Below are 13,463 nucleotides of genomic sequence, written 5' to 3' on the forward strand. Positions count from 1 at the left end.
GATGGCTTGAAAAAAGGGATCCTGGGGAGAGATAATCCTATCAGCAGATATTCTGCCATCCTTGCTCTGTCAGATGTTGTTTCTGACCCTTTCTCATAAATGTCTCTGAAATGTCATGTGGGTAATAAGGTTATTTCATTTTCCTTAGTGACTGAAGCAATATTCCTAGAATTAAAGGCAATAATTTAGACTTTGCTGTTGGTATTATGTGAGTGAAACTCTAAATTACAAAATTCCCCCTGATAAATAGCATCCTTAGTTTGATGCTATTGGTATACACTACCAAATAAAAATCACTGAATTATTCTTAATCACATTAGAGAAATGATTACTATAATGGCCTCTGGTAATCTTATTGCCTTGGACGACATGAAGATGGGGTTTAAACATATATTAGTATTTAAACTGGTGATTCTAGGCAGGCAGAGTCCAGGAATAAATGTGGTATATTGAAAAAAAAGTACATGGAATTGGTTTCTGTTCCTACACTCTCAACAATCCATTCCACCCTGGAAGATCAAATCATACATGAAATCAGTTTTCTCATCCATAAAATGAGGGCATGAATCAGATCATGGATTCCATACTTTTGAGTATAGAATCATTTTGTAAAACAAATACAGAAAGGAATATACTTATTAATATAAGTTTATAAGTTCAAATTTACTTACCAATACCATTTCCGTTACTTATAAAACCAATCAGTAGAACTGTAAGAACCATTCAGTATTAAATTTGGAATCAGGCTTTTAAGTGGTAGCTGCAATATTTTAGGAACCTATTTATTTTAATGTTCTTTTGGTTGCACATTATCAGTATATGCATTTGCAAATGACACTATCATTTTAGTAACTCATTTTGCAATTTCAAGGTATACTTATAAACAGAGGCAGAGAAGAAGTTTTATTTTTATACCTCTTCAAAAATAAAGAAACTTAATGGCAAACCATAAGAGGAGATAATACATAATATTCTGTATATAGTAGATTCATGTATAGAGGGTTGTTTTTTCAGTTTTATAAGTAGTTTATTGCAAAAGTAGAGTAAATGCTGTTGAAATCCCTAAAATGATTGCAAAATAAACTAGGAATATCTTTGTCATACATAACTGCTAAAAAACAAGAAAATAATGAATATAATAAATAAAGTTCAATTGGCTTCTTAAGACAGAGATTAGAATTTACCACTTGCCAGAAATTTCCTATCAGTTACCTTTGCTGTTTTTGGAAACTCCTCACTTGTATAATACACATACTTATATCATATATACAATTTATATTGTATTTTTTCTAGTCTTTAACTTTTCTTAGGCCTTTATATGTGTCATGAATAAGCCTTCAAAGCCAGGGACTTCTATATCACGTGCTTCCTCTATTTACAGTAATGAAAATACTTTCTACCCAGTAAGGGGGAGGGTAAAAATTTACTTTTACACCTGTTCTCCTTATGAAAAAACGTAAACATTTATATAAGAAATAATGAAAATAGTAACTCAGTCAAAACTTTCCTTTCTATATTTTGTTCATTTTAAGAGTATAGTCTAGTTTATATTACTTTGTTAAAAAATTTTTTTAAGTTTATTTATTTACTCTGAGAAAGAGAGAGAGCATAACCAGGAGAGGAGCACAGAGAAGGAGAGGGAGAATCCCAAGCAGGCTTCGCACTGTCAGTACAGAGCCAGAAATGAGACTTGATCTCATGAACTGTGAAATCATGACCTGAGCCGAAGTTAAGAGTCAGATGCTTAATGGACTGAGCCACCCAAGTGCCCCAAACACTTACAGTTATTTCTAAATTATGCAAAAAAAAATGTAGTAGCAAAAAGAAAACTCATATAGCTTTAGGGCATTAAAAGGTAGATCAATTCTGGAAAACATTCATTCATTTATTCATTTGTTCATCCATTCCAAAGGGATTGACTGCATTTATATTAAATATCAGATACAGATATAACAAATATAAACAGACTATCACCTCTACCCTTGTAAATCTGACAGCCCATGCAGATGATTCTTCATTCTAAGAAATTTCTGAATAATAAACAATTTGGGACAATTTCATTAGATTTGTAATCCATTATAGAAATATTACATCTTTATTCAACTGTAGTTTTTCAAAAACAAAAGAATATCTTTGTTTCCCAAACAGGTTGAAAAATCTATTAGCTATTAGTTTTTTAGTAACTATCTCTATATTAAAAAAAAAAAAGAATTTACAATGATAAATCCTTCAACAAAGCACCAGGAAATACTGGTGCCTAAAGGAGGTTAGTTCCAAGCCACGAACCACTGATTTAAGCTTTATTAAAACTGTACTTGTTCCCAGCTTGTTTTCACTTAAGATATGCTTTCATTTCCCTTAGGCTGTAGTCTATTACTCTATTGCTAATATATTTTTCTGTAATGTCCTCCCTTCTGTGTTAAAAAAAGAAATGAAACCCCAAATCAGATTAATTTTTGAAAACTAATACACAGATCTCATAGGTGGGAAGAATGATGTGCAGTTGTTCCCGTGCAGGAGAAAGGAGTTTGAGAGCCAGCAAGGGCACTTAGCCATTCAGACAAAAAACAACAAAGTTGTTCTCAAAGATTACGATTTTTCAGAAGCATTGGCAGCTTTTTGGAAGCTTAATCTTAGGGACCAAGAAAAGCTACATCCCTGCCCAGAGTTTCTTAATGGCCAGATTAAACTACCAGAGTTGACCTCAGTTTCTATCAGCTTAAAAAAGTGGCATAAAAGAATCTGAAATCTCTTCCTGATGCTTTACCATTTCCTCTAGTATGTAGCTGGTAAAACATAAAGCATATCAGCACAACTTAAGAAATTAAAGTTAGGAATTTTAGACCCTGAAGCCCAATTAAATATATTTTTTTCTTTAGACCTCACCCCTGCTTTCAATCCACCTCAGTTGTGAGCTCTATAAGAGGTTAAGCACAGGAATGCGCTTTAAGAGTGGAGAGTGTGCTGTACTCAAGTTCAAATTCATCTGTGGTAAATAGGTAGGAATAAAATCAGTCAAATAGCTTCTATACATGTGGCTCAACCAACTAGAGCTTCTATGGTTTTAGTGCAACTTCTAGGCAGACTAAGTGTTCTTTTTCTTCTCATGTTTGTTATTTTGAATGTCTGATCACTTCAAAAGGCACTTTTATCCATCTGTACACTCAGAGAAAAGGGCACAAAGGAAGATTTGACAAAAGCAGCATGAGGCAAAATTAAGGTTACGAAAATGCTTTAAAAAAGCCTACTGTTTATCCAGTAATTAGAGAATAGACACCAAAAGAAGGAAGAACAAAGTAAATAAAAATGTTACCAGTGTTCGTATGTTCTTTCATATACTTTGAATAAAATCTTCCAGGCACACCTACTGTTTTGTGACAACTGAATTTTTTTCTTTTCTTTTCTTTTTTTTTTTTTTTTAAAGCAAGATATCATACTTTCTTTTTAAAATTTATTTTTGAGAGAAAGAGAGAGCACAAGCCAGGGAGGGGCAGAGAGAGAGGAAGACAGAGGATCTGAAGGGGGTCTCTGCTCTGACAGTAGAGGACCCGATGCGGGGCTTGAACTCACAAACCGAGAGATCATAAACTGAGCCAGAGGCAGACGCTTAACCAACTAAGCCACCCAGGCATCCCTGAAATTTTCTTAATAATGGAATGCATGTTTAAAATGCCTGCTAGCAATGAAGTCAAGATATTTCTGAGAGGTCAGAGAAGGATGTGTATCATCATCGTTTAACATAGGTAATATTCTGAGTTAATAATCCTCTGATTTAAACCATTCCCTGGACATGGATAAATAAAATGAAGAATTAAACCCACCTTACAGGCATCTTTAGTCAACTTTAGTTTTATCAAAAGAATGAACAAACTGATATTAAGTAAGTGGATGAATGCAAATATGCATGCCTTAGCTTTTGGAATTCCCTCTTCTCTGTAGCTTCTGGGAAACTGTCTGGGTTCCTCCTTTCTAGCTCTCTTGGACAGCCAGTAAGGATGTGCTCCTCGTATTCTAGACTGACACCTAAAAGGAATTGTCTATTTTTTAAAACCCCATTGGTGATGATTAGGTCCTATGGATTTTAAGTGCTTGGTTGCAATCATTCTAATGAAATAATTGGTCCTTTACATAACACATTGGATCCAAACCACTATTTTTAAAGACATTATTCCCAACGGAAAAATAAAAGTCAAATATCAGCTCAGTTCATGATCTCACAGGTTTGTGAGTTCCAGCTCCGTGTCTGACAGCTCTGTCCTGTCAGCTCAGAGCTCTGTGCTGACAGCTTGGAGTCTGGAGCCTGCTTCAGATTCTGTGTCTCCCTCTCTCTCTCTGCTCCCTACCCAAATTGTGCTCTCTTTCTCTCTCTCAAAAATAAACATTAAAAAAAAAAAAACTAACATCAGCCCAGACACTATCTGCTGCAGGGAACAGATACTCACTAGTAGTGGTTTTCATAAGGACTTATTTTTTTCAAACATAATTATCTGGAGTTAAGGAGTTCTAGCAATGGGTAATTCGAAAGCTCAGAGTTGTCTGGAGTTAGAGTTGGCTTTTTTTTTTTTTTCCTTGACTTTCCCTTCTTTTTAACCAATTTGGCTCTCAATTTTCTAAATATCACAACTTCACAAAACAATGCCCCAAGATAAGAAAGATGGGTTGAAGATCGTTCTCGCCATCTCTTTTTATAAATCAGGAAGGAACCAATTTCTTAGTTGGACAGAAGACCTGACAGAAGACCTATCCTTAGATCTCCCTGGCCCAAACCGGGTTACATACACAGCCCTACAGCAATCACTGCCCAGGTACACGGGATTTGTTTAGATCAGTGGTTCTCAAAGTGTGGTCCCTGGAGCAACAGCATCAGCAGTAAGCTTGTTAGAAATGCACATTCTGGGGCGCCTGGGTGGCGCAGTCGGTTAAGCGTCCGACTTCAGCCAGGTCACGATCTCGCGGTCCGTGAGTTCGAGCCCCGCGTCAGGCTCTGGGCTGATGGCTCGGAGCCTGGAGCCTGTTTCCGATTCTGTGTCTCCCTCTCTCTCTGCCCCTCCCCCGTTCATGCTCTGTCTCTCTCTGTACCAAAAATAAATAAAAAAACGTTGAAAAAAAATTAAAAAAAAAAAAAAAAGAAATGCACATTCTGAGGCCCCTAGCCAGGCCCGCTGATGTAGAAACTCTGGAGTTCAGGCTCAGCAATCTCCTCAATACGTCCTCCAGATGATTCTGGCTAAAGCTGAAGCTGAAGGACTGCTGATTTAGACCAATCTGATTCATTCCCTCTGTCTGAGCTCCCCTTTCTTGAGTGGCTAAGGACATATTCTCCTCACGGTCTTTGCACGTTTCCCTCTCTTGCATGTTCTCCCTCGTGTCCTTTACCTTAGCAGGGAGCTTTCCTCTGATAACCGTATGTGAAATAGTAAGGCTTAGACACGTGCCCCAGCATTCTCTGCTCCCACCCCCCCCCACCCCCCCGCCAATGCTTCATCTCTCTCCAAAGAAGGTATCACCATCTGAAATATCACATATTTATTCGTGTCTGGTCTGTTTCCTCTACTGGACTTAATTTCCACGGAAGTAAGGTCTTTGTTCTATTTATTTCACTGCTCTATCCCGAGGGCCCAGACACTGTGTGGCAAATTATAGGCATTAAATAAATATTTGCTAAATGAATGATTAGAATATTGATTTCCAAATGAAATTGGAAGAAGTCAAAGAATGGCTAATGGGCAGACAAACAACAGTCTGCCAAAGCAAACTTTACAAACGCAGATTTGGAATAAAATCCATTCATGACTTGGGAATTTGAGTGTTTCTCATAATATAAAATATAGCCTTATTTTATTAACTTTAAGGAAACCCTCCTTTTTACCTTATATGCTATGTTCAAATAAATTTACATATATAACACATTTTTCTGTTCTACCAAATTTGATAGCATTTATCATTGGAAATGTCACTTTTTGGGGAAAATAAATAGATTTGAACAACACAGAAACTTCCATTGATATTGAATTTTAAAGTTTGTTTATTTATTTGTTTATTTAGAGAGAGTGAGTGGTGGAGGGGCAGAGAGAGAGGAGGGAGATAGAGGATCCCAAGCAGGCTCCATACTCAGTGCAAAGCCTGACTGGGGGCTAGAACTAATGAACTGTGAGATCACAACCTACCCGAAATCAAGATTCAGATGCTTAACCAACTGAGCCACTGAGGCACCCCCAAATTAAATTTTAAATAACCAGTTTTCTTTCAAAAATCCAGAAATTCGGATGAGGGAGAAATTGGACACAACCAAAACAGTTTGAAAATGTAAGGTCCTTATATAAACAGTTCAATTTATTAGTCTTATTCTAGGGAAATATTCAATATTTGGGTTTCTTATCAACAAATGCTTTACATTAAGAATAATTTTATGTAAATGAATAAATACATGATTCCACAAATGATTATTTATATATTGAGAAAATTACAAATGACATAATATACCAGATATTATTGAACAAGAGAAAATAAAAATTCAGTTGAAATGCATTGCCTGTTAGTTTAATATGGATAAAGCCTATTTCCAGAGAAGTACTTCTTGAAAGTTCTTTGAGTAAATTTTGTTACAGTTTATATATTTATATAAATTGGCGTGTTTAAATCTCATTAAGGTAATTTCCTTAAAAAAGTTATAAAAATTATTTATGGCAACAAAGCACAAGGTCTTAGCTACTAATTTACAAATAATTGTGTGCACATGTGTATATGTGCGTGTCTATGGGTTGAGAGCACTGTGGTAAGTTATATGTAAGAAGACAGAGAGCAAACCAAGCGTAAACAACCTAAAACATTTTCCTTTCAATGGAGGTTAGAGAGACTTGTGTCTAAGCACTGCTCATGCAGGCTGCACAGCGCTCCCGCCTCACATGCAAGGGACATTCCAGGGTTGCCCCCTTTTCCTTGATGTGCCACAAAAACCCTTCCTGAAACTGACTCTCCTTTGCTTTTCTTTTTCTTTTAATGCTTATTCATTTATGAGAGGGGGAGAGGGGACAGAATGAGCGGAGGAGGGGCAGAAAGAGAAGGGGGGACAGAGGATACAAAGAGGGCCCTGCGCTGCCAGTAGAGACAGCGGGGCTCAAACTCACGAACTCATGACCTGAGCCAATGTCTGACCCTTAACGGACTGAGCCACCCAGGTGCCCCTCCTTTTGCTTTACACAGCTACGGCTGGTTCAAGTCCTTTTCATATGTTTATAACAATTCTAGTTTGGGATCTGCTATTTTATAGATGGAATAACTTCCATGTTTTCCAGTGTAATTTAAATCTGCTCCTCCACTCCACGCCAGCTGCCTAACTTCTCGGTGACTTCCTATCTACACACGAGTCAGAGGGCAGCACGCTGATCTTCCGGAACACCTCTTCTCTTGTCTCATAACATGTATTCACATCACTATTCAGTTTAGACATTATAACCTTGATTATTTACTTTGTACGTTTTTTATAAATAATCAGGCCAATGTCTGTATCCTCTTTCTGTGTGGGCTGCCATGAGGTATGAGTTCCAAGAAGGCAGGAGACAATCTGTTACACTGGAAATTTTTTACAACAATTCTCACATGTCAAAAAATTTTCAAAATCTTCATGCTATTGTATCTTAGTACGTATGCTAATTATTCGTGGCTTTTAAATTCTCTCATATTCCCACAAGAATTTTTGGTGCCCTAAGCACAGTACACACTTTATTGTTTAAAGTAGGCTCCACCCCCAATCTGGGGCTTGAACTCACAACCCTGAGATCAAGGGTTGTATGCTCTACCGACTGAACCAGCCAGGTGCCCCTACACATGTTTTAAGTATATAGTTTAATTGGTTTTTATCTGTGCATTAACTATGAAATATCACACAATTCCTTGCCGAGAAGGTTCCTTCATTCCTCTTTTCAGTCAGTATGGTGTTACCATTTTGACTAGTAAGTCTGTCTTCAACATGTTCTGACAGAAACTTGTTTATTTTCATATCAAAAAATTTGTTCCAAAGCTAAACATACTTGTAAGGTGTTAGTGCATATAATGCAGTCAGACAATAGGTTGATTTCAAACCTAAAAAGTGTGGTTTTTCATTAGAGGAAAAATAAATGTTCAGAGAGGGAATTATATTAGATCTGGAGAGAAACATTAAATTAAAAAAAAAAACTACTTTTTGCCAAGTCATCTCTATAATGAAAATTCTGTTTTGTTTTTACACATACTTCTTTCATAACTATGTAACACAAATTACAATAGTTCCCCCTTATCCACGGTTTTGATTTCCTGTGGTCAACCGTGGTCAAGAAACACGACTCACCTTCTGACAATAAGTCAGAAGGTCAGTAGTAGCCTAATATCATTCACCTCACTTCATCTCCTCGTGTAGGCTTTATCATTCCACATCATCCCAAGATTAAGAAGGGTGAGTACAGTATAATATTTTGAGAAAGAGAGAGAGGGGTCACATTCACATAACATATTATAGCATATTATAATTGCTCTATTTTGTTGTTTAATTATTCTACTTTATGTTGTTGCTGGTAATCTTACTGTGCCTAATTTATAATTAAACTTTATCATAAATACGCATTAATAGGAAAAATCACAGTGTATATATAGGGTTTGGTACTATCCATGGATTCAAGCATCCACTGGGGGTCTTGGAATGTACCCCCCACAGACAAGGGTGGACAATTTATGTCTTTCTGAATGAAGTAAGGTACAAAATATCATAATAATTATGATGGTGATAAAATAGCAATTTACTGGGGCGACTGGTGGCTCTGTTGGTTAAGTGTCCGACTTCAGCTCATGTCATGATGTCGTGGTTCAGCTCCTGAGTTCAAGCCCCGCACTGGGCTCTGTGCTGACAGCTCAGAGCCTGAAGCCTGCTTCTAATTCTGTGTCTCCCTTTCTCTCTGCCCCTCTCCCCTTCATGTTCTGTCTCTCTTTCAAAAATAAATAAATATAAAATTAAAAAAAAAATTTTAGAGTTTTATTTATTTTTGAGAGAGAGACAGAGAGAGTGAGTGGGGGAGGGGCAGAGAGAGAGAGAGAGAGAGAGAGAGAGAGAGAATCCCAAGCAGGCTCTGCACTGTCAGCATAGTGCCCGATGAGGGGCTCAAACTCACACACCGTGAGATCATGACCTGAGCTGAAACTAAGAGTCGGACTCTTAATCTACTGAGCCACCCAGGTGCCCCCACCCTTTTTTAAAACTTTTTTAAGTTTTATTTATTTTTGAGAGAAAGAGAGTGAGTGCAGGAGGGACAGAGAGAGAAGGAGACAGAATCCAAGCAAACATAAAAAATTTTTTAAATAGCAGTTGACTCTTATGTAATAGTCACCATTATTCAAGGCACTAGTCAAGCATTTCATATATATAAGCTATTTTAATCCTCACAGTAATAGTTAGAGGAAGGTACTGTAATATTCTCATTTTGGTGATGAGGGGTAAGTAATATGCCCAACACTAAGGAATAGTAAGGGGCAGAAGTCAGGATTTGAACCCAGATGGTCCAAGGCCAGAGTCTTTTTTCACTTACTCATTAAGCCACACTGTCACCTTGAGGTTCAGAAGTATGGCAGGGATAGATTATAGACAAAGCAGAAACTACCAGAAATGGACTCTTTCTTACTATCTCTTAGTATCTGGCAAATATTCTATGCCACATGATTAAGTACAATTTCCATAATCTCACCTCTCTTACAGTCTAAATATCGTACGGTATTTGTTATTATAATTTGATATGTATTGAGAGAGGGACAAAATGGCATTTAAATACCACTTAAATAAGTGCAAATAATCCAGTAACCAAATAAGAAAATTTAAAATTTTAGAATCATTTATAGCTTCCTTTTCTCAGTTATAGAAGCATAGAATGACCACATTGAAAGACCTTCTTGGAGGCTGATGCCAGACCATTTTTTATTTCTGGCTTTATTTTAAATCTGGAAAAGCATAGGCGATATAGGTCCAAATGCCTCCTGCCATTATCTTTTAAAAGTTTCAACTCTAATTCTTGATCTATAAGCTAAGCTTTTAAAATAAAATAAATGCCTCTCTATTATATGTAGCTGTATGTATTTTCTCTTCTCCTTCATTAAGGATTTCCTAATTTTTAAAAATATTATGAGGAATGTTAGTATTTGAACTGGAAAAAGGTATATATTTTTTTCTCTTCTCTGAAGCTTTTTTATTACTTCTCATGAGTCAGGGGAAAAGGCTTTCTTTATTGCTTTTACAAATCATGAGTAAAACACGAATGCTTAATTGAGCAGATTGATGATTAAATGGAGAAAAATGATGAAAGGAAAAGATGCCACACAAACAGAATATGGCCATTCATTTCAACCCCAAATGAATCAACTATTGCTCATGAATGTCAGTTTAATACTCATCTTGGCAGAAACCATCCGGAGCATCAACCCTCTGCGGAGTCCCACATCTGCATGGGGGACAGCTTTTTCCTGTTTCTTTTGCTAGAAGACACTAAATAGTGCTCTCGCTCTCTCTCTCTCTCTCTCTCTCTCTCGTTGGCACAATCAATTAACTCTTAAACGAAGGATTATAAACATAGTGAATGCAGGAGACTTTTTCACACCTGAACGCCAAATACTCAAAGATGAAAATGTTTTCTCCTAAAGGAACTAGGCAACTAAGCTATAATATGCAACATTAGCATTAGCAGGAATTACCCTGGCCATTAGCCATCACAGATCTCATTTCTTTGCATCAGTTGGATTAAAACAATTTTTTTAAGTTAAAAAAAAAAAGGTAAAATATCTTCAATCAAATTACATGACTAATGAAGATAAGGACCGGTCTCTACATCTGTATGACTAGCTCAGTTCCTTCTTATGTCTGGTCTACCACAGAAAGTGACAGAGGCTTTTAAACAAGCAATTTGCTATTTTGAGCTGATATCGCTGAGCTTTTCCTAATACACTGGTTGATCAGTAGCATAAGACCTTTCAGACGCTAACTGGCAGAAATAAGCCCTTCTAAGGTTTTCTAAATCCTTCCTATCCTCCTAACACGACTCCTCCAGTCAAGTGCTAGAGGTTGGGAAGTAGAACCCTATCAGGTGTTAAAGACACCCAAGTGAGTCAGAGAACTTGGCTGGCAGTTTAACCCGGCCCTACTACAAATACTCTGTAATAGAAGTGCCACATTTAATTAGCCCTGAAGCAGGGAACAGAGCTCTTTCATTTTAGAAAGCGGGGCGAATGGAATCTCAAGGAAAAAAAAAGGCAAACCTCTTACCTTTTGTAGCGATTCGTACACACTGGGTTTTAGTTTCCTGATGGAGCAAAACATGAAAGACCATAGTCAGTGTACAGACAATATTTCCTATTACATAATCTGGAGCTATAAATTAGGTTTGTGAAGAACAGAATCGCAATATTAAGGAAACTTTTATTTTTAAAATGGATTTTCGGATATATTTTTTTAAACCCTGAAGTAAGAACATTTACAAATTTTTCATCATTTTCTAAATTTTCAGGGGTCTGTTTTCCTCTGTAATGAAACAGGCTATCTTGTCTGGGACAAGTAGCTAAAGCATTCTATTTGTACTTACTGTACTTTCTGAATGATTAGAAAGAAAAATGTGTTTGCAGAGCTAATACAAATCAGACCCAAACACAAACTTCATTCTTGCCACACAGCTGTAGACTCAGACCAAAGCTGAACATCACATCCTCTCACTTGGATCCTAGCATGACTAATGAGTTAAATGACAGCACTTAGAAAGATCATCCAAAGGTTGTATCCCAACGAAGGGAGGATTTACCTGTTCTTTTTTTTCTTCCCTTTTGAATTTAGGTGTTAGGAGTTAGCTATTTCTTTCTTTCTTTCTTTTTTTTTTTTTTAACATTTATTTGTTTTTGAGACAGAGAGAGACAGAGCATGAATGGGGGAGGGGCAGAGAGAGAGGGAGACACAGAATCGGAAGCAGGCTCCAGGCTCTGAGCCGTGAGCCCAGAGCCCGACGCGGGGCTCGAACTCACGGACCGCGAGATCGTGACCTGAGTTGAAGTCGGACTCTTAACCGACTGAGCCACCCAGGCGCCCCAGGAGTTAGCTATTTCTCATTGGGACTATTTTCCTATTCTTGCTAGACAGATGGAGTTGAGGAAGGAGAAGTTGACATGGGAAGGGACAAAAATGATTTCAGATTCTTTTTCTTTTCTTTTTGATGTTGTGTGGTGGCACTAAGCAGTGGAATACGTCTCTAGGCCCACACCACACACCTTTAGGACTTCGTTGATTCAGTTCAAATCTTTGAATATACAAGAGGTTGGAAAAGATGGTAAAGCCAGTGAACAAAACAAAGGCTATTTGTTTGAGGATGTATTTATAACTCCATCTTGAGTAGTTCTATATATTGATAAACCAAGAGTTTTCCACTTTGTCTTAAGCATTTACTACTTTTCAATTACACAGAACAAAGCACTGAGGAGGAATTAGTAGTAAAACATACAACTTTGCACTTCTATTACTTAATTGTGACGTGAGGCCTTTACAGTACGTTCCAAGAGAGATTGTTTTGCATTCCCACAAAGGCCCAAAGGGATTCTGATTTCCTAAAAGCAATCGCTGTTAATTCTTTCAGGATTTCCAGCCTCTGCTGGTAGGAACCCCATCGATTTTGGAACTATTTGCCAAGGTAACCATGAGATATATTGTTGCTCTTCTGTAATTTGATTAAACCGCATGTAGATATATTAAGAATGCGGAGAGAACATTCATATCAAGGCTTTTAAAGAGTGCCAGGGAAAATCCTTTATAAGTAACAGACATTCATTAACACTCCTCTTATACCACAGTCCAAGTAATGAAAGTTAATTTAGAATCTCTCACATCTTTAAAGATGAATACCCAAATGCAGAACCGTGTTTTCTACCACTATGCTACTTTATACCCAGAATGGAATACTAGCTTCCATAGTCTTCTCGTTTTGGGGTAGTCCAATTGTACCAGTGATGTGCAATCATGTGCATGCGGGAGGCGGGCAGTCAGCCTGTCTCGAAAGAATCCCACTTATGTAGAAATAAACTAGATAGAAGATGAGAATAACATTTTCAACCAGGGGCAGCCTGTGGCTTTGGAGAACATCCTAGAAGATGCTGTGGCATTCTTCTTTACCATATACTGGCAAAAGAATGTAGGTAAGCTGAAAGAGCTCTCATTCAAAAGCAGCCAGTCAGTACCCCAGGTTCTCGTGGCCCCCGCAGAAAAGCAAATACATTTTGTCTTTCAATTTAACTATTCCAAAGTATAATATGTCTGTTGCAATTGGATATCACGGATGTCACATCATCTTCCAGGTACCCACCTCAGGGACTCAATTACCCAAAGCCAGAAATTTCCTATACAGCTACAAGTACACAAAATATGTCAGTTTTCTATTGGATTTTAAATTGTAGGAGTTTTCTATTCTTGGCATTTT

At 37.3% G+C, this 13,463-nt stretch overlaps 1 protein-coding gene across 3 annotated transcripts in view; it reads right to left on the reverse strand.

Annotated features, from left to right (window-relative positions):
* The window catches only part of PTPRK (protein tyrosine phosphatase receptor type K), a 558,792-nt gene that overhangs the window by 82,652 nt on the left and 462,677 nt on the right, over window positions 1-13,463 (reverse strand). For all 3 annotated transcript variants that reach the window (XM_042987142.1, XM_042987141.1, XM_042987143.1), the window contains exon 13: window positions 11,276-11,312. In XM_042987142.1, coding sequence (XP_042843076.1) covers window positions 11,276-11,312 — 37 coding nt within the window. The remainder of the gene's footprint in view (window positions 1-11,275; window positions 11,313-13,463) is intronic.

Source organism: Panthera tigris, chromosome B2 (assembly GCF_018350195.1).
Source record: "Panthera tigris isolate Pti1 chromosome B2, P.tigris_Pti1_mat1.1, whole genome shotgun sequence".
Classification (NCBI taxonomy): domain Eukaryota; kingdom Metazoa; phylum Chordata; class Mammalia; order Carnivora; family Felidae; genus Panthera; species Panthera tigris.